The 22012-nt window shown below is 48.0% G+C and overlaps 1 protein-coding gene across 1 annotated transcript in view; it reads left to right on the top strand.

The window, feature by feature from the left end:
- Positions 1-15282, top strand: part of LOC126267913 (E3 ubiquitin-protein ligase MARCHF3-like) — a 40118-nt gene extending 24836 nt beyond the window's left edge. Inside the window, exons 3-4 of the mRNA XM_049973222.1 lie at positions 5995-6259; positions 15271-15282. Of these exons, the coding sequence (XP_049829179.1) occupies positions 5995-6259; positions 15271-15282 (277 nt within the window). The remainder of the gene's footprint in view (positions 1-5994; positions 6260-15270) is intronic.
- Positions 15283-22012: the final 6730 nt, after the last annotated feature.

The following is a 22012-nucleotide window of genomic DNA, read 5'->3' as shown; positions in this document are numbered from 1 at the left end:
CTAACTAACCTAAGGACATCACACACATCCACGCCCGAGGCAGGATTAGAACCTGCGACCGTAGCAGTCGCGTGGTTCCGGACTGAGCGCCTAGAACCGCTAGACCACCGCGGCCGGCCATTGCCGGTTCCAAGCTATTGTTGTTGCATGTGTGTAGACGGCCTCGTGCTTATAGAAAGTGTGTATCCTGCAAATTATGCCACTTGCATGCTTATGGAAGGACTTGTTGCAGTAAATAATTCGCTACAATCAAGTTTAATGTGCGCACTGGTTACGACGTGGACAGCAGAGCGCTCAGGAAGTACTGTATCCTCATTATATGTCAGACAATGCGTGAAGTCAGGTACACTGTATGAACCAAACTCGACTGCCCTCCAATGAAAATGGAAGCCGGAGAGGGAAGAAAAGAAAGGAAAAGGAAGAACTAATGATATCAGTTGGATTGGAACTTTATGTCGAATCAGTGGCGACGAATGAAAATGCGTGCTGGATCGGGACTCCAAGCTGGGATCTCTTGTTTACTAGGCAGTTGTGTTAAGCACTGAACCAGCTGGACACGGTGTTTATGACAAATGTGCGGACTGTTCCCATGGTAAACCCTGTCCTTCCGGTAGCCCCACAACCAGACATCACAGGGTATGAGATCAGGTGACCGTCCAGGCCCAGCGTTTCAAAGCGATCAGCTGATAACTCGATCGTTTGCAGATCTTGCATGAAAAGTGTTGAGTTCAATTAGTGTCTGTCCTGTATGGAGGGTGTGACATGCTAGCGAAGCATATCGCACTAACAGTGGCCAGTCACACCGCACGCCTTTGGTCTTTGAGCGCCAGCGTGTTCAAAAAAGAATGGGCCAGTGATAAACGTATCTGTGAAGTAACAGCATACAGTGACACATCCACCATACAAAAGAAGTTCATGCACAGGGACTGGGGGTGCAGATCCCCACACTCGGCAATTGCGCGTGTTACCTAACCCGTCAGAGAACGAATAACTTCGTCTATCGAGAGGACGGTCAACTTCAGACATTGCGAGAAACTTGAGGGCGAAGTCAACACGCCGTTGTGCATCCTGTTGTGCAAGCTGCTGTACGATATGGATATTGTACGGATAGCATTTGAGAATGGTTCGAAGCACCTTTCGTACAGGGGACCACGGGATGTTCAACTGTCACGTCACAGCACACGCACTGCCTGGCGATCGGGAGTTGCAAGCAGTCTTTTCTGCCATAGAAACAGCGATTTGATTAACTACCTGTGGTGCAACAGGTCGTCGGCCGTTTCCCAGAGCGACGCTTGGTTCTCCAGTTCTTCATCATGCTCCGCACAGCAGGTGCAGAAAAAAGACCCTTCCGTAATCCTTTCAGCTGGCGGTATTCTCGAAGTGCAGTTGCAGCTTTAATGTTTTTTCGATAATAGAGCTTCACCGACAATGCCCTGCTCCTTCTGCCCAAGCTCGGATTGACAAGTCAACAAGAGCACTGCCGGCCGGAGTGGCTGAGCGGTTCTAGGTGCTACAGTCTGGAACCGCGTGACTGCTACAGTCACAGCTTCGAATCCTACCTCTGGCATGGATGTGTGTGATGCCTTAGGTTTAAGTAGTTCTAAGTTCTAGGGGACTGATGACCTCAGATGTTAAGTCCCATAGTGCTAAGAGCCATTTGAAGCATTTGAACAAGTGCAGTTTAGCCAGTCAGGTGTGTGAGACTATGCATCACAACACCTGGTGGCCATAGTTGGAACTGGATGGCGGCGCTGTGACGCATGGAAGACATTAATGTTAGGAAGTATGGTACTCGTATGATAATTCGTTTCCGTGTTATAACGTGTCAAATAGGGAAAGTTTAATTAGCGCCGGGTACATTGCTAACCTTGAGAGGTTCCGTGCCCTCTTTTGCATGTCTCCTCTCATTTTCAGCAATGTTATTAATGTTCTATGGCATTGCACGGTAGTAACGGACCAAATAAGGTTATTCTAATGAGATTATTTGTACTGAGAGCTCAAAAAATACTTTTCACTTGATTCCTAAACATGTAGGGTTACTTCCCGGGGTGGCCTATGAGAGGCGAGCATCGCAGGACGCAGCCCACTGCGTTTCCGGTTAGGGACTGCACTTCCCTGAATTCTGAGGGGTTCGAACAATAGGCTTAGGCGCCTGGTGGAACGACTGACGTCGCTCGAGTTTCGCCTATTGTACGCAGGGCGAAACGACTTGCGAGATGTCTGAGTGTCGCCGCAGTATATGTGTTTACCGTTCCGGCGCGTCCAGCACGAAGATTCCTGGCACCGACTGACTGCATTGTCCCCTTGATTCGAAGAAATTTTGTGGACTTGCCCTGCTGGGTGCGACTGTCTGGCACCGGATGGCCGGTGGTCTAGGCAGGTTGTGTTTGTAGCCGGTCAAACGGCAGGTTCAGTGCCCTCAGCTGAAAGGCAGAGGCGTGACTGGTCAGCTTAAACTGAGTATATTTGACGTGATAAAGCCCTACTCGAAATTGGAGGGAACGGTCGTTATTGGCGTGAATGATGTTCTGAGACAGTGTGGGGGAATTTTGGAATGAGCATTGAATGCTGATTGGCAGTTTTCGAGGAGAGTAGGAAGTAGAGCGATGTTGGTTTCACTCTTACGTTGCGCACGCAGGAGTTTCGCGGTCTGATCTTCGTCAGAGTCGGACGGTCTTGCGGCTTGGTCGCTCTTTTTCGGAAGAACTCAGAATCCTCGGACAGCCTTCGAGGCCAGGGGTTGACACAGAGTTGCTTCACGGCAGAAGGCGGCGCCTACATCATCAGTACGATGCCTACCGACGGCGTGCTGCAGATTTCAGTACTGGTGCAGTATTTTGCGGCTCCGGCATTGTAGGACCTTATCAATTTTATACTGAATCCCTCAGCAGCACGCGCCCTCGCTTTGCTACAAGTCCACCTTGCTTGTTTCTCCATGGGATCCCATTTGAGCTCTCACTACTAATTCCGATGCTGCTATATAGTCGGAAGATTAACATTTGATTCATTAAGACCTCCAGTCATTATCGTCAATCGTTAGCATCACAGAGAGTAGGAGCCCCTTGTTCTCGAGCCAACTCTTATTCTTATAATATTTCAGTATACACTGTCCTTTAACCCATTGTCTGTGTCGATAATCATGTACATTTATGTTCTGATGTATAATAAATCTCACTGTAATATTTACTCCACATATCATTTCGTAGGTATATGCAAAATCCCATTTCCTATTGTTTATTATGATGTTCTCTTTTTTCTGAGTAGATTACGATTTTTATTAAATTATTGTGAGTGTGCACTCCTTATTTTACCAACTAGCAGGGTCCACTGAACCGGGGAAATTTACTTACAATTCGTTTCTTAAAGAATTTACTTTATTTACTGGCGATTCATAAAGAACATATACAAATTTAATCACACTAGGTGAGCGAGGAAGTAGTTGCCATGAAGTAACTGATGGAAAATTACCTTAAACAAATGTGAGTTTATTCCTAAAAGCTTTTACAAAACGGATTTAAAATTATAATCAGAAAAGCACACTCGAAATATCAAATCAAAACTTAAAAAATGTGAACTTTATTAATAAAAGCCTTTTAAAACAGATTTAAAATTATAAATAGGAAAGCACCCTCGAAATATCAAGTTACAGTTTTCTTTAGAGGCAAGAACAATATTAATAGTAGGAGCCTTCGGGCTGAGAATCTTGCCTGCTGCCTCTCAACACGGCCGTAGTCATGACCGCTCACAACAACCTCTGAAAGAGTACACTGGTGCAAATCTGCAGCACACCAGATTAGTTTAAACAAAAATTTCAACAACTCTTACAGACATGGAAACTATGCACCCCGTAAGAGGAATGGAAATGCTGCAACCCTCAAATTATTTGCCACCGAAAGTGCAATTTTTTAAACGGCTATTACGGTGGAAGGGTGGCACCTTATAACCTAAAATGATTATTTAAATAAAACCCATAAAATGCAGACTTACATAAAATGTACAACTTGCTCTAGATTACATATATACCACCTCGCAAGATGATGACCAAGATAGAAACATATTTCAAGAATTCGGCCTTTAACCAATAAATTCGTTAACACAATCCGACAAACATGACAGAGGCAGCTATTAACGTGCGGCAGACCAACACACGGACAGACGGATACTAACTGCCTAACAAATGCGGACGAGAGATAAACGAACAAACTGGGGACGAGAGACTGACCAAAAAAACAAGTAGAATTTAACAAGTAAATGACACAACATGTCACCAATCACTTAACTTCTAATAAACTGCGATTTCTGGCGAAGATATGGCGCAGCACCCCCAAATCGCTCTCCCGAACCGTCCGCTGCCAGCCGCCTCAGGAAGGCGCGCCGATCTCCCGTCTCACGACGTCGCAGCTTGCACCGGCCACACTGATGTCGTGGGTTGACTCCAGTTGCTCTCATGTCGGCCGCGAAGCCACTGCCCTTCGGTATACGGCGCGGTGATTGGACTCACGTGGCGACCTCACTTGCGCCGACGCTCTAGGCGGGCAAGTCATCTTGTGTCTCAGTGCGCGACCGACCAACAGATCGATCCAACCGCCAATGCCCATTGCCTGAGCAAACTCGACCAGACTGGCGGCCTAACACATACTAGCAGTCAGGACGACCGACAGACACTAACCACCTCACCAATGCGGACGAGAGACTGACCCAGAGTAACTTGCCTGACCAACTGACCAGACTCGCCCAGACTGACCGACTCAGACTGACTTAACTGCCCAGTTTATTTTCTTTTCCTTTATTGAATTTCGGTCCCCCCCCCCCCCCTCCCCCCGAAGGGGGCGGGCTGGCAGCAGCTAAGTACGCTGCTGTACAGCCTACAGAGTTTTTAAAACGTAAGATGAAGAGAAGAAACAATAAAAGCAGGCGATAAAACGGTGACTGAAATTGTAAAACGGCGGAAAATTGTGGAAAGTTAAAACATATAGCAACAGGTTGGCAATGCTAATAAAATACACAGGAATCAGACAAGTAACATAGTAGACAGACAATTAAAAAACATGGCGACAGTCTATTTTCTGTTCGCAAGAGATAAAAAATCACACCCAGCGACAGTATGATGCCCATTCGCAACACTTCGGCGAAGACACACAACACTGAACACTCCCTGTAAACACTGCACTAAAATGTCGGCACAAACATAACTCGTCTTAGCCGAGGGCAGATGGGGGGGAGGGGGACCTGAACAGATCGGGGGGGGGGGGGGACAACGAGGGAGGAGAGGGAAAACGAAAAGGGGGGAAACCAAAGGAGGGAGAGGACTCATAAGGGGAGAGGGGCAGGGCAGGTGCGAGAGGGAATGGGAAAAGGCAGAGGAGGGAAATGGAAAACGACTCAGGGGAGAGAAGGGGGGTAGAGAGAGGGTAGGTGGGGAAAAAAGTGGGTGGGAGGGGGGAGGAGAGGGAGCCCAGAAAAGAACAGAGGAAAGGAGGGGGGTGAGGATCAGAGTTGATAGGAGGGATAAATGGAGGGAGAGAGGGCATCATCCAGGAGGGGAAGTAGATGGAAGCCACCTTGGGAAAGGAGATGAAGGGTGTAGTGATGGAGGGTATGGGTAACTGCCGAGCTCATAGCGCCCCTTAAATCCACGTGAACAGGCAACTTTTCCCCTTTCCCAGCAGAGGGAGACACCAAAGCTGCGATTGCCACAGCGGCGCCACCACGAGAAACGGAAGGCGACTGCTTTACACTACGCGCTGCGGCGCGCTCTTCAACACAGCAAATTTTAATACGGCTGATCCACCATAATTTTCTTCCGTTACCGTTGCGCACATAATCAATTAGGTGGTATGTAAGGAGGGGGTCGAGTTCATGTCAAGTTGTAAAGCAAAATTCGTCTGAATTAAAGAGGTACACACTGTTGTCCACCCCGGCGCCTCGCAACGTTCTGCGTTGGGTCGCCGGTGCTGTGCCGGCCTCGCTGAGCAGGTGTGACGTGTGCGGCAGTGAGTCGGGCTCGGGCAAGGCGTCGCTGGGCTCGGCGTGGATCTGCCGCATCTGCCACGGCGACGAGGGCTGGCTGGTGGCGCCGTGCAGCTGCCGCGGCACCGTCGCCTGGGTGCACCGCGCCTGCCTCGAGCGCTGGCTGTCCGAGGCGGGCCGCGACTCGTGCGAGCTGTGCGGCCGCCGCTTCCACACGGTGCGCGTCCCGCGCCACGGGCCCTGGTCCGGGCTGCTGCGCTGGCTCGCCACCGGGCTCGACGCCAGGCAGGTCAGCGGCCGCGGGAGGGTACTCCCAGCGCGTCTGCACACACAGTCAAAAGTCTACTGCACTGGGAGTCTTCCTCCCGAAGTGTCCTTCACGAAATCGCTTTGGCCTCTGCAGTACTAACTATACATGTTAACCCACTTCCTAACATGATTATTGGGTCATAAAGTGATACATAAATTGGATTACAATGCAGCTTTTACTATTACAGTTATGTTAGTGAGCTACAGTTTAAACTACTACAGTGTGTTAGTTTTCTACAACAATGGGCAGTTTGATCTAACCTACTTGTTGTTACTTAACTAATCTAAAATGACTATTACCTGCAGCGTCACAGGTGTGCCAGTAGAGTACAAACCTACTTAGAATACCCAGGCTCCACGAGCTAAACCCGAGGCGCATGCCCCTGGCACTGGGCTGCCCAAAGTTAGCATTCGCTGCAGTTTCCTAAATTAATGTCCTAAATCTAAGTCCTACAAAAAAACTAACTTACCCTACGTCATATCCGGTGCTTTTGTCGTAATCGGTGGTACAGACCCCCTCCCCCCCCCCCCTAGTCCCGTACGTGGCGGTTTCCAACTATGATGGAAGTCGGCCATTCCATACAGAGGCGGTAAGGGAATGGGATCTGGTCTCAATCGGTTTGATCTACGAATTGATACCTGTTCTTGGTCCCTCAGGTATTCTGCTAACACTTTCCGTGATACCCCATCTACCAACGCATTCAAAGTGTGAACAGTGTCTGAGTAGATGGTATGTGTCATTGTTCGGAAGTCTGTCTCGGAGTGTTGTCGCGACATCATTGAAGAGAGGGCATTCGAAAACCACATGATCCGGAGTTCCCTCTGCCGCGCCACAGCCACACTCGGGGGTTGCCCTTTTCCCAAATCGACATAAATATTTCGGATACGGTCCATGGCCAGTGAGAAAGTGGATGAGTCCTCGTGTAGGTTCGAAATATTTCATACCCCCACGCTCTTTTACATCTGGTAAAAAAACTGTAAAGTTCTTCTCCCAGTTTCTTCTTCCTCCCAAGCCCTCTGAAAAAGTTCCTCCCCTCTGTTTCGTATAGGGTCTCATAGTGTTCTTCTTTAATGGCTGTCATCACTCAGGGAACAAGGGAAAGTACACCATGGCTGTACAGTGGTCGGAACGGTCTCGCGATGCTGTGCCTGGCCAGGTACTCTTTGACCGACAAGCGTGTGTGTCTCGCTACCTTGCCGAGATGCGGCTTTCTATTGCTGGCAACCTGTGGCCTCACTCGGTCGACCATTCCCTTTAATCTTTCTTGCACTTCCGTGTAAACAGCGGCTGTGACGAACCGTCCCCCGCGTGGACCACACCCTTGGCTTTAAACAAGACAAAGGGCATCAAACTTCCTGGGTACCGGACCGAGATTCGAACTCGCGACCTTCGCCTCTCACGGGCAAGTGCTCTGCCAACTGAGCCACCCAAGCACGACTCACGCCCCGTCCTCACAGCCCTATTTCCGCCAATACCTCGTCTCCTACCTTCCAAACTTCACAGAAGATCTCCTGCGAACCTTGCAGAACTAGCACTCCTGGAAGAAAGGATATTGCGGAGACATGGCTTAGCCACAGCCTAGGGGATGTTTCCAGAATGAGATTTTCACTCTGCAGCGGAGTGATAGAGCACTTGCCCATCAAAGGCAAAGGTCCCGAGTACGAGTCTCGGCCCGGCACACAGTTTTAACCTGCCAGGAAGTTTCATATCAGCACACACGCCGCTATAGAGTGAAATTTTCATTCAAAAGACAAAGAGCATGTTTTCGCCTTTCACCTGTTAGTTTGACGCTGATGTGTGCCAGTTGGCACTTTGGCGTATCCCCTCGGTGCTGTAATCAACAATCCACATTTCGTCCCTCATTACCACACAGCCCAAAACTTATGGTCAGTTTAACCACGCTGCCAGATATTTCCTCTAACAATCTAACACTATTGTCTTTCGTTGTATTTCAATTTTGGGACAGGTTGCCACAGATTTTCCTCATGTGAAAATCTTGGGTAATAATGGTCTTCTCAGTTCTCTATTTATTGCTGCGAGATCTGTGCTCATTCACACACTTAACCGCTCCTCTGAGTTCAACACATCACTCACACATTGCAGATTGTCGTCTTTTCTGTCTGTGTACGAGCATCCTGCGTCGAATTCGTCTTCCATAGTCTGTAGACTGATTTTCAAGGACTAGTGCCACCTCAGAATGTCTGCTTTTAATAGGCTTTCACTTCCAGAGACTTTCTGTGTTATGGCCAATGTCACCATAGCCGATTTCACGAGTTACACACAGAATTTGTTGTATAGCACGTTGAATTTTAAGTTTAAACATTACCTATAGACAAGGGTATACCAGAACGACGACACTGGGGATCATTACTTTTAATATACACCCTCGTGGTAACTGTGGGTAGCGATTGAGCTGTGGGAAATAGTGGTGAGCATATTATATGGAAAATGAGGTGGGCTGACTATCTGCGAATAAGCTGATAGACAGTGATAACTCAGATGCCAGCTGCGCAAGAAAAGGATGGATTGGACCCTTCATTTGGGACGCATAAAGTAGGCTTTGCACTGCTGTAACAGATTCACGGATCAATTCATGGTTCCGATGGGGAAGGTCACTGATATTAAATTGGAAAATTACGTTGAGAGTTTGGAGGCGAAAAGAACGCGGGATGTGCTGGTAGAGGCGAGGCAGCAGGCTAGTCTTCTCAAGTCTGGGGAAGACTGCAGGGTGTCGCGACTCAACACTTACGCGAGATGTAGGAGATGTGAAGGTGTTCTGGGAACTTCATGAACTGGTAACAGGAAGCGAGTGGCAAAAGGCAGCCGCAGACAGAAAGTGAGGCTCAGCCAATGTCGTTCGACCATTTGGAGGGAGTTACGAAACTGGAGAATAGGGGAACTGCTTGATCCAATGGCATGGGCAAAGATGAAATGGATGAGGGTTTTGTATCTTTTCAGCTCAGCAAAAGTTAAAAACGCATATAAATAAGCCAGGGTAAAACAAGGTTTCTGAAGTGTTGCGATAAAATACCTTTGTATTCCACTTTGGTAGAACTATGTCACGTGCATTTATGCATCACACGTTTGCAGTACTAAAATCCTTAATCCATTACAACATCCGTTTCTGTGAATTTTCCCCAGATTATATTTCAGAATGTATTAAGATGGTTCTCAGTTACCACCTCGTCTTCGTTTTCACATCGTCATCAACCATTTGACACCCAGTACTGGATAAAGATTATCTGTACAGAGCAATCGTACTTCCAGATACCTTTACGCTATAAACCTTTTTTCCGGCCTTTTCAGTTAACGAGTTAGGATATAACGTATTCTGATGTGTGGTTATGTATAGAAGCTAGTTTTATTTGTATTTTAATTTGCTAGTTTTTTAATATCTTCTTTTTTCTTTCTTTTTAAACGTAACGTCTTATGTACACTCCTGGAAATTGAAATAAGAACACCGTGAATTCATTGTCCCAGGAAGGGGAAACTTTATTGACACATTCCTGGGGTCAGATACATCACATGATCACACTGACAGAACCACAGGCACATAGACACAGGCAACAGAGCAGGCACAATGTCGGCACTAGTACAGTGTATATCCACCTTTCGCAGCAATGCAGGCTGCTATTCTCCCATGGAGACGATCGTAGAGATGCTGGATGTAGTCCTGTGGAACGGCTTGCCATGCCATTTCCACCTGGCGCCTCAGTTGGACCAGCGTTCGTGCTGGACGTGCAGACCGCGTGAGACGACGCTTCATCCAGTCCCAAACATGCTCAATGGGGGACAGATCCGGAGATCTTGCTGGCCACGGTAGTTGACTTACACCTTCTAGAGCACGTTGGGTGGCACGGGATACATGCGGACGTGCATTGTCCTGTTGGAACAGCAAGTTCCCTTGCCGGTCTAGGAATGGTAGAACGATGGGTTCGATGACGGTTTGGATGTACCGTGCACTATTCAGTGTCCCCTCGACGATCACCAGAGGTGTACGGCCAGTGTAGGAGATCGCTCCCCACACCATGATGCCGGGTGTTGGCCCTGTGTGCCTCGGTCGTATACAGTCCTGATTGTGGCGCTCACCTGCACGGCGCCAAACACGCATACGACCATCATTGGCACCAAGGCAGAAGCGACTCTCATCGCTGAAGACGACACGTTTCCATTCGTCCCTCCATTCACGCCTGTCGCGACACCACCGGAGGCGGGCTGCACGATGTTGGGGCGTGAGCGGAAGACGGCCTAACGGTGTGCGGGACCGTAGCCAAGCTTCATGGAGACGGTTGCGAATGGTCCTCGCCGATACCCCAGGAGCAACAGTGTCCCTAATTTGCTGGGAAGTGGCGGTGCGGTCCCCTACGGCACTGCGTAGGATCCAACGGTCTTGGCGTGCATCCGTGCGTCGCTGCGGTCCGGTCCCAGGTCGACGGGCACGTGCACCTTCCGCCGACCACTGGTGACAACATCGACGTACTGTGGAGACCTCACGCCCCACGTGTTGAGCTATTCGGCGGTACGTCCACCCGGCCTCCCGCATGCCCACTATACGCCCTCGCTCAAAGTCCGTCAACTGCACATACGGTTCACGTCCACACTGTCGCGGCATGCTACCAGTGTTAAAGACTGCGATGGAGCTCCGTATGCACGGCAAACTGGCTGACACTGACGGCGGCGGTGCACAAATGCTGCGCAGCTAGCGCCATTCGACGGCCAACACCGCGGTTCCTGGTGTGTCCGCTGTGCCGTGCGTGTGATCATTGCTTGTACAGCCCTCTCGCAGCGTCCGGAGCAAGTATGGTGGGTCTGACACACCGGTGTCAATGTGTTCTTTTTTCCATTTCCAGGAGTGTATTTACCGTATAATGAGAGCAAAAAATTCTAGAGAAGTGATTACAATACACAGAAACACATACACACAAAATACACACACACTCACACAATCTCAAGTTCGTAATGTTTTCATAGACTAAAGTCCAGGTTTGAAATCCAATCAGAATCTTCCAGAGACAGATGGTGAAAGCCTTCCGTTGTCCATTTGAATACTCTGAGTAACACTAAAATGTTATACGATTTACAAATTTGCTGCTCTTCATTGCAGTCATATTTGCGTTAAGGAGATGATCTCTATCGCTATTGGTGCAGCAATGCTCCACATCTGCCGTAGTCAGTTCTATGCACCAGGGGTAGATGAAAACCTGTTGGTCGCACCCAGATAGTTTTTATTAATTGCTGATACATCAAGGAGATTTGCTTCTGCCATTGATTATTAAAGACAGTTTGCATATTGAAATGACTGTTCTGGGCGCTGATTATTGTATAGCATGATGGTTTTCTAGAACTCTGTCACTAATCGCTGAAAGTTCCTCCAAAATAGGAAGAATTCTAGAAAGATATCATATCAAAGGTACTTTTCGTCCGCCAGCCAAGATTAGAGCGCTTCTTCGCTCAGTTGAGGATGACTTGGGTTTGAGGCAGCCCAGTGGGGGAAGGCTTATATTGGTCAGACAGTCCGGACCATTCAGGACCGATGTGTTGAGCACCAGCGGCTTCAGCCTGACAAATCTGCAGTGTCGGAGCACTGTCTCACCGAGGGGCACAGAATGCTGTATGACGAGACACAAATGGTTGCCCCTGCGTCTCCCTATTGGGACTGTGTTTAAAAAGAATCCAAAGAGATTCGACTATCTGATAATCTTATTAATAGAGACAAGGATTACCTTTTAAGTAAGACTTGGAACCCGGTGTTACCAGACATTAAAAAACAGCGGTCTGTGTTTCGATCGTCGGAATAATTTTTATTTTTGATAGCGATATCTCGATTTCGCCTGTTTCCACCACTGGGGAGCTGTATGTTTACTTGCTCTAGAGGGCAATTACGGCACTTTCCCGCGCAAGCGTTGTGGGCCTTTTGTGGCCTATACAGGGTATTACAAAAAGGGGACATAAGAACAAATATTTTTCCCTATTGTCCTTTATTCCTATGAGGTGTATTTGAACCGGTAGAGGAAGATTTCTCTGGTGGCAAATTAATTAAACTAACAAAAACTTTTCCACTTTTTTTATGACCAAGAGACAACACATTAACACATCCCAATTTCAATTACAGTAAATTTTTAAAAATGCCTCCATTGACACGTAAACAAAGGTTACACCGTCGGATCAAGTTCAGTCCGACACGGGCAAAAACCTCAGAAGTACCTGAATTGTTCCTGCTGGTGGTACTATCCGGGCAACCAGATCCTCTTCTGATGCAACAGGGGTTGCGTAAACAAGGTTGTGCATCTCTACCCACACAAAAAGTCCAGAGGGGACATATCTGGGGATCGAACAGACCATGGTACAGGACGACCTCTGCCAATCCACATTTCTGGGAACCGTCGGTCCAGGAATCGACGCACACGATGACTGAAATGTGCCGGTGCCCCGTCATGTTGGAACCACATGCATTGTCTTGTGGGGAGCGGGACGCCTTCCAGCAATTCTGGCAATGCTCTGGTGAGAAAATTGTAATACTGCCTGCCATTTAATGGCCTAGGAAGCAGATACGGCCCAATTAAACAGTCCCCAACAACACTGACCCACACATTAAAGAAGAACAGCACTTGATGAGCACTAGTAAGTGTGGCATGTGGGTTATCCTCACTCCAAACATGCGAATTGTGCATATTGAAGACTCCTTCACGCCCGAACGTTGCTTCAGCGGTAAAGAACACAGTGGATGGAAATGTAGGATGCATTTCACACTGTTCAAGGTACCACTGCGAAAACTGTGCGCTGGGTGGATAATCAACTGGTTCCAGGTTCCGGACACGCTGTAAGTGAAATGGACGTAACAATTTCTCTCCATGGACTGTTCTGACATTCGTCTGGTTCGTCCCCATGTTACGTGCAATTGCTCGAGTGCTGATTGAAGGAACCCGCTCAACATGCTGCAAGACAGCTTCGTCAAACTGCAATGTTCTTACCGTGTGAAGGCGTCACAGTCCAGGTAATGTGCTAAACGGCCCGGGCTCACGCAGACATTGATGCACAACAGCAAAGGTCGTGTGATGCGAGATACGGCATTACGATACTGTTGTTGATAAACCCGCTGTGCAGCTCGTCCGCTGTGGTGCGCTACGTAGTACGCACCAACCATATCAGTGTACTCACTCCAGGTGTATCGCTCCATTAGTCAACAGAGACAATGCACTACTACACAGGTGGACAGCAATTGCCTACAACTGAAGAGTGCAATACGCCCTTTAATCGTAATACGATATATAACAACTGAAGAGCGTAATACGGCCTCCACCGGTTTAAGTAACGCTCATAGGAAAAGTGACATAAGGGAAAAATATTTGTTTTGATGTCCCCTAACAACCTCCCAGAGTTTGTCGGTTTAAATACTGTTCACCCTGTATGACGTGGCGGGTCAGGTGGGCCAGATTGTAGCCTGCGTGGCCCTGCGAGTGAGCACGGGGAAGTCGGGCGGGCACCGGCAATGTGCGTGGCTCCACTGGCGAGGTAAGCAGGGGAGCTTGTGTGAGTAATTGTTAACCTTTTTATGCAGCGACAGCAACTTATAAAAATAAATAGCCTACAGTTCCAGGTTAATTTTATCGTTTACCTAGGTTTCAACGTTAGTAATAACGTCTTCTTCAGAACCTGCGAGATGTTGATATTATAATGTGCTAGTAAATTATATTAGATATGGTCATTCTACAAGATGCAACGCGTAGTACTTGCATAAAATATCATTTAAATGTTTGCCTAAAACAAGCCATGTCCTAAGTCAACTTTATAAAACTTGATGCATAACCATAAGGTTTTGTCACTTCTATTAAACAAGCTGTCTCGTATTCACTTTAAGTCCGTTGTTTGGGCCTCCTCACTGACCTTTGAAAAAAAGACTGTGATAAGTCAGAGATGTTGTTGTGGTCTTCAGTACTGAGACTGGTTTTATGCAGCTCTCCATGCTACTCTAACCTGTGCAAGCCTCTTCATCTCCCAGTACCTACTGCAACCTACATCCTTCTGAATCTGCGTAGGGCAGTCATCTCTTGGTCTCCCTCTACGGTTTTTTCCCTCCACGCTGCCCTCCAATAGTAAATTGGTCATCCCTTGATGCCTCAGAACATGTCCTACCAACGGATCCCTTCTTATGGTCAAGTTGTGCCCCAATCCTATTCAATACTTCCTCATTAGTTATGTGATCTACCCATCTGATCTTCAGCATTCTTCTGTAGCACCACATTTCGAAAGTTTCTATTCTCTTCTTGTCCAAACTATTTATCGTCCATGTTTCACTTCCATACATGGCTACACTCCACACAAATGCTTTCAGAAATGTCTTCCTCAACTTAAATCTATACTCGATGTTAACAAATTTCTCTTCTTCAGAAACGCTTTCCTTGCCATTGCCAGTCTACATTTTATATCCTCTCTATTTCGACCATCTTCAATTATTTTGCTCCCCCAATAGAGAATAGAAGCTTTCGAAATGTGGTGCTACAGAAGAATGCTGAAGATTAGAAGGGTAGATCATATAACTAAAGAGGAAGTATTGAATAGGATTGGGGAGAAGAGAAGTATGTCGCACAACTTCACCATAAGAAGGGTTCGGTTGGTAGGACATGTTCTGAGGCATCAAGGGATCACCAATTTACTATTGGAGGGCAGCGTGGAGGGTAAAAATCGTAGAGGGAGACCAAGAGATGACTACACTACACAGATTCAGAAGGATGTAGGTTGCAGTAGGTACTGGGAGATGAAGAGGCTTGCACAGGATAGAGTAGCAAGGAGAGCTGCATAAAACCAGTCTCAGGACTGAAGACCACAACAACAACATCTCTGACTTATCACAGGCTTTCTCAAGGATCAGTGAGGAGGCCCACACAACGGGCTTAAAGTGAATACGAGACAGCTTGTTTAATAGAAGTGACAAAACCTTATGGTTATGCATCAAGTTTTATAAAGTTGACTTAAGACATGGCTTGTTTTAGGCAAACACTTAAATGATATTTTATGTAATTACTACGTGTTGCATCCTGTAGGATGACCATATCTAATATAATTTACTAGCACATTATAATATTAACATCTTGCAGGTTCTGAATGATTTTTACCTCACCCTTTATGGTCGTGCCATCCAGCTCACCCCTACCCTGAAATGCCTTGGCCTCACCCTCAACCGACACCTCACCTGGACCCCTCATTCCAGACCATGCAGCAGAAAGCCCATTCCCGCCTCTGCCTTCTCAAACTCCTGTCTGGCCGGACATGGGGATTGCTTTCTTCTACCACCTTCCACACCTATAAATCCCTCATCTGTCCCATCCTTTTTTATGCCAGGGTTGGCTGGATCTTCGGCCCCACCCGCTTTTACAAGGCTCTCCAAATCCTTGAACGCCATGCGCTCCGCTTTGCCTTTCATATCGGCCTTCCTTCCCCCACATGGCTCCTATATGAACTGATCCCCTTCCCCCACCTGTTCCTCCAACATCTCTGCATCCTGTACATTGTCTGCAGGCATGATCCCCCCCACCCCCTGGTTTCCTCCTTCCTCTCCACCCCGCACCCATTGCTGCACCTCTATCGCTGTATCCCTCCATCTCTCCACCTCCACACCCTCCATCTCTTTCCTCAGGGCAATTTGCAGAGCCTCCCCCTCCCGGATGACGAACTTCGCCATGAAATCTACCCCTCCTTCCAACTATAACCTGGCCTTGTGCCCCCCTCCCCAGGGTCCCCTTTTTCCTCTCCCCTCTTTCTCCCAGAGCGGATTTCCTCCTCCCCCCCCCCCTGAGACCCTGCACCGGATACTTGCCTCTTTCCTTCCCACATCCCTCCCTAGGTGGCCCTCTTCAGTGCGCCCCCGCCCATCTCCCCCCTATGTTCTCCTCCTTCCCTCCCTTCTTCCGGTCTCCCTCATCTCCTTGCACCTGGCAGATCCTCCGTTTTGATCATTGTTAGTGTTGTGTTTTGTGCTGTTTTTCCTGTGCATCAAGAGGTGTGATTTTAATTATGTACTGCGTTGAGGTTCACTGTCAGTGTGAGTAATGTGCTACGCCATCTGTCGATGCTTTTTCTGCTGCAGTCATACTGTGCCTTGTGTTCTTTTAATTGTCACGGTATGTGGCTTTTTGTGTGTGCTACTTTTAAACGGTTCCATTTTACAGTCACCCCTTTTTTTGTCTATTGCCTTCCATGCTGTTCCCCCTTTTTTATCTCTATGTTCACCATATTTACTCCTTTGTATATTTTTCACTGTCTTCTATTGTTTGTTCTATGTCTTTCAGCTGAAGAGCAGCGCATATGCTGCTGCCACCCCGCCCCGGTGGGGAATTGAAATACAATAAATAAAAAAGGGGGTTATGAAGAAGTCGTTATTACTAACGTTGAAACCTAGGTAAACGATAAAGTTAATCTGCAACTGTAGGCTGTATATTCTTATATATTAACTTGCGTGAGGTTTGGAAAGCAGAAGGGAGGTACTGGCGGAAGTGAGGATGTGTGGTGAGCTGGTGAAGGGGGTAGGGCGGAACGAGCCTCGCCCAGATAGTCCAGTCGTCAGAGCAGTGCACGTGGAGGCTTCCAGTCCCAGTGCAGCGCCCAGTTTTAGCCTGCCTGCCAGGAAGGTTTAGACGCGACCGGCGACCTGTGTGTGGCGGCAGCTGCTGATGGACCTGGTGCTGCTGATGGTGCTGACGCCGCTGGTGATGCTGGCGCTGTACCTGGTGGTGTGGTCGACGCGCGCCGTCAGCGAGCAGGCGGACCCGGCGGCGCGCGCCTCCTACATGCTGGTGGTCACCATGATGAGCTCGTCGTTCGTGCTGGCGTCCTACTACTCGTGGCTGACGGCCGCCGTGCAGCAGCACGTGGAGGACTGGCGCCAGTGGTGGCGCACCAACTACAGCGTGCGCCTGCTGGACGACGGGCCGTCGGCGCCCGCGTGGCGCACGCGCCTCGGCGGCAAGGGGTCGGGCTCCGGCGGCGCCAGCGCCAGCGCCAGCGCCAGCGGCAGCGCGGAGAGCGCCGGGCCGGGCCGCGCCAGGAGGGCCCACCGCCGGCCGCTGCCGCCATCCGCCTCCGCCACCACCGACAGCGAGGAGGTGCAGCTGCAGACCGTCTCCTACTCGTCGCTCGGCCCCCAGCAGCCGTACGATTAGCGCCGCACGGGGCCACACCGACCGTGGTTCACCACACTCTGTGCTGAAAGTGCTCTCGGGGAACGCTAGAGTGTTCAACACCGTCGGTCCACTACACCAGAGACGTGTCTAGGAAGTGGGCAGCGTCTTAAGCTCAGAACCGAAGCATCGAGACCGCCAGAGTGCCTTACGGCCAACCTACCGTCACCGACACACGAAATTTTCGAGAAGGGAAACTATCACTGTGACATATACTTGTTTGGGCCTGGTAGTCCTAAGAGGAACTGTAACACTGTGTCACAAAACTATCGTGTGTATCGTCCATTAGTGTGGCTAGTGTTCTCTACTTGTAATTGAACAAATTTGTTGGTTTTTATGATAAATAGATGCATGTCTTTGTAGCAGTATTTTTAATGCAGTGATCTCCACTTCAATATTGCGATATATTTATATTAATGTTCCTGAGACAGTGTCGATTCGCTTCCTGCAAAGTACAGAATCAAATGGCCACCCCTGTATATCGTACAATGTCTTGAGTCCTATGATAAGTAGCGCTGCTGGGCGTCTTCACGGATAAGAGAGGAAGTAAATTACAGAAAAGCGACGAAGTGTATTCCCCCGAAATAACTGACAGCCAAATGACAGTCCCATCAAGCTCTGCCCCTAATTCATCTGTTAATCGAGTACTTTCTGGTCCCATCATTCCTTACCTTATCGAATACTCGTGCTGACTAAACAAATTTCTTTCACCATTATGTTAAAAATCTTAAGATTAGGGACAACCATACTATCTTACACCATACACAAAGATCAGCCATTTTCAATATCAACGAAACATGACGCATGAAGATATTAGTCAGTGTCCTACAAAGCTGTGACACATGCTATATGAAAGATTCAAGGTTTGCCAGAAAACCAGTAGTGTGTGTAATACCGCCGTATCCCTGTGTCTAAGGAAGAAAGTTACCCCTATTCTGTATCAGGTAACATACAATACCTTCCCATTACGTTTCGGGTGTGCAGCCGCAAGAAATCTCCTTCTTCTAATATTTCGGCTGTGTAACGTTCAGCCATCTTCAGAGTTAGCCGCAAGACTGCCGCTCCAGTGCTCGCTTTTTCCCTTTATACTGTTTTACCGCATTATGCACGTCTCTGCGCCGACCAACGTCTCTGGCGCATTTGCATCTGTGCCCGCATGCGCAGTCGCGAGGTAAAACAGTATAAATGGACGAAGCGAGCACTGGAGCGGCAGTCTTGCGGCTCACTCTGAAGATGGCTGAACGTTACACAGCCGAAATATTAGAAGAAGAAGGTGATTTCTCGCGGCTGCACACCCTAAACTTAATGAAACAGTCTTTGCGCCGCCAAAACCTGAAGATTCATATAAAATACCTTCTCTCACCATGCGTTTTTCGAGATGGACATCATCTGTTTTTGATAAATGAACATTTGTGACAGATCGCGACTCCATCCCGAACTCCACACTAATTGCGAACAGTCGCCTTATCAGATCACGCATCCAGATTCGTCATGGAGCCCACAACCCTAACCTCACACGTTTCCTTTCACTCGTACAGCGAGAGAGATATATTTTATTATCAGTGTAGCCCATCAAGGCATGGGTACATCATTGACGGTTACAATGTCTGTGTTTAATCACCGAGTGCAGGGTTATGAACTCCGAGACATACGGACCCCTGAGCCAGTCATGAAGGCGTGCTCAGATAGCCAAAGTTGAAGTCTGCCTCTTGCAGCAGAGCAGTGCAGACGGAGCTGTTTATGTCCTTGCTGCTGCGCATGAACTATTGAGGTGTTCACATGTTTAAGCAGACTTCACGCGAATGAGTGTCTCTCAAAGTAAATGGTCAATTCACGTTGGAAATCGACAGTGTAATTCTTTCTCGAATGAATATGCATATCTCAGAGTGCTGGAAGTAGAATGATTTCTTCGAGGCGATGTGAAGATTCGCTGCACTGATCTTGTTCAAACCCATCTCTCAACTGTCACCAGTGTGGCGCATTAAATTAGCAAGTGATGCTGCATCGACGCGGTTTTAAGTAAAACGAAGGACAGTCAAGTTCCAACATTCGGACAGCAACATTGATCCAGTGACTGTAGATTTCTCAGGTCTCGAACTCAGGATGATCCACATATTCGAAATCTTGTTCAGAGTGCCGGCAGACGATGTAATGGCTGCGCTCAGCATCTTATTGGGCCACTATGGCCACATCATTGTTGGCAGATATCTTAATACTGTGATGTTCCAGGAAGACCAACAACCAAACTACACTCTGTGCCCCAAACTGCATTTCTTAGTACAACACCTGCAACTTGCTGATACTTGGGAGGTGTTACATGGTGATTGCCATGGCTTTACTTATGTGAGTAGTCATACCACCAGCAGACTCGATCTCATCTACATCTTCTTTAACCTTGCAACGGCGATAGTAGCTGGGGAGTGCAGGCCTACAGCTTTCTCAGACTATAGTGCGTACAGTTCCATGGTCTACCTCCAGTGACAGATGGTGTGAAGAAGTCAGAGATTATGGATACTGACTGTTGGGATCAGAAATGTAGGTAACTAATAGTGAGCAAGTGAGCCTTATGTGAACATCGTTGGCTGCGGTATTCTCGCGGTTTCACTGGTGGCTAGAATGTGTCAAATCAACTTTATGACATGCGTTTGTTGGTTACCATAGGTAAAGATCATTGTGGCATGACAAATGATGAACTTCTATTGAGCACTTCTCTGAGAATTTACTATGCTTCACCAAAGCCTCGATAACAAGGTGGAGATACGTTGGGCCAAAGCAAAAGTTCTCTCCCTTATCTGCCATAGGCTTGAAGATGTCGTGGTGTGAACGAGATGCCAGGACAGGCTCGGTGAAGAACCTTCCTCTATGAACCACATTATCTCGGAATAACGACAAAGATCTGGATCTCCCAGATGCTAGAAGAGTGGGGATCCAGACAGAAGCCGTTCGTGCATACATCGACCACTATCACCGACACATCATGATGTTTGCCACGATGATGTGGCCCTGGCAGCAGTCAACCACACCCTCACTGGCATATTTGATGGTAGGGCATTAGCATCCCTTTTGGAGCAGATCGCAAGAAATGATGTTGCAGACACACTTAACAAGGGGGCAGTTAATAAATGACCAGGTCCAGATGGCTTTCCTTTGTAATTCTGTGTGACCTTTAAGGGCCCGATGGCCCTACAGTGGTAGGAGATGTACCAAGAATTGCTATCATTAGCGGTCACTGCTCCTCTGGCTTTCTTGGTAGGCTTCATTATCCTGGTGTCCAAACCAGCTGGAGGTACATGGATTGAACATTATCGCTGATACACTCTCCTCAACTGTGATTAAAAATCTTCAGCAGAATGTTGGCGATGTGTCTTACGCGAGTATTGCACCAAGTTATTTCATATGGACAAACGTCGTTGGGGGGGGGGGGGGGGGAAGGGGAGTTGACAGTAACATCCAGATAGACTTTAGTGACTATCGAGATGTGTTGGCCCTTTCTTTGGCCCGTAGGTTGTGCAGTACCTTGGTCTCCAGGGACTTCGATCGCGCATTCAATAAACTGAACGATTCTTTTATGGCTGCCGTGATGGACTGTATGACCCTCCCAGCCACCATTACCTGAGTGATCATGCACATTCCCTATGGTACCTCGGCGAGGAAGATGATTAATGATGTAGTGAATGGGGACTTACCAGCGTTTCATACACATGGGGCTTTTACATCAACACCATGCTCACGATCTGGAACCTTCGTTGATGCACTCCCACTGGTCTGCCCTCTGTTGCATTCGCTCACATCACGACTGCGCTGTCCCACATCAAAACATGCTTCCTCGATTATAGCTATCTGTACACGAATATATCCCGTACGTGGACACGTACGAAGCTTGATGTGAACGGCCTGTTTATGATGAATCACCTTCTGAATGTGGTTGAAAGACGTCACCTAGGTAGGGCATGGTCTGCGGTGTGGTAAGCGATTAACCAAAAATGTTTCACGACGTTAATCTACGCCAGCTGCTATCCTCATGGTCAACGAGAAACTTCCGACGAGATACAGACTGCACAAAATTTCTCTAGCTGAATCCCAATGTGCGTCTGGTGTCATGCGACCAGCACAGATGAACATCGCCTGTAATGTGGACCTTTCGCGGATGTGTGTCTTCGCGTTAGAAGATGCTTGCTTTTTATCTGCGAGTGCGACTTCACACGATCAAGCCGAGAATGCTCCTTCACCTGGTTAAGACAAACTTTCCCCAATCATAGATAGATGCAATAAACTGGATCAAAGGACTTTCTGTGTACTACCTTTTTTGGGAAGGTCTCAAAGCTATGTTTGACGTCTGGACTATCTTACAGGAAGTATACGATCAGCTGCAGTCTATTCCAGATATCGTCAGGATTTTGCTTATTATTAAACGATGTATTCGAGGATTGCACCTCCCCCCCCCCCCACCCCAAACCTCCCTGCAGCTTGGTTTACAAGGTAAGAGATGTTGATTCTTGTGGACACTGATTTGAATCTCGCACAGGACCACTGAACAAGACCATTTTCCGCGAAGACC

Source organism: Schistocerca gregaria, chromosome 4 (assembly GCF_023897955.1).
Source record: "Schistocerca gregaria isolate iqSchGreg1 chromosome 4, iqSchGreg1.2, whole genome shotgun sequence".
Classification (NCBI taxonomy): Eukaryota; Metazoa; Arthropoda; class Insecta; order Orthoptera; family Acrididae; genus Schistocerca; species Schistocerca gregaria.
Note: the sequence above shows the minus strand (reverse complement) of the source record. Positions and strands in the feature narration are given on the sequence as shown.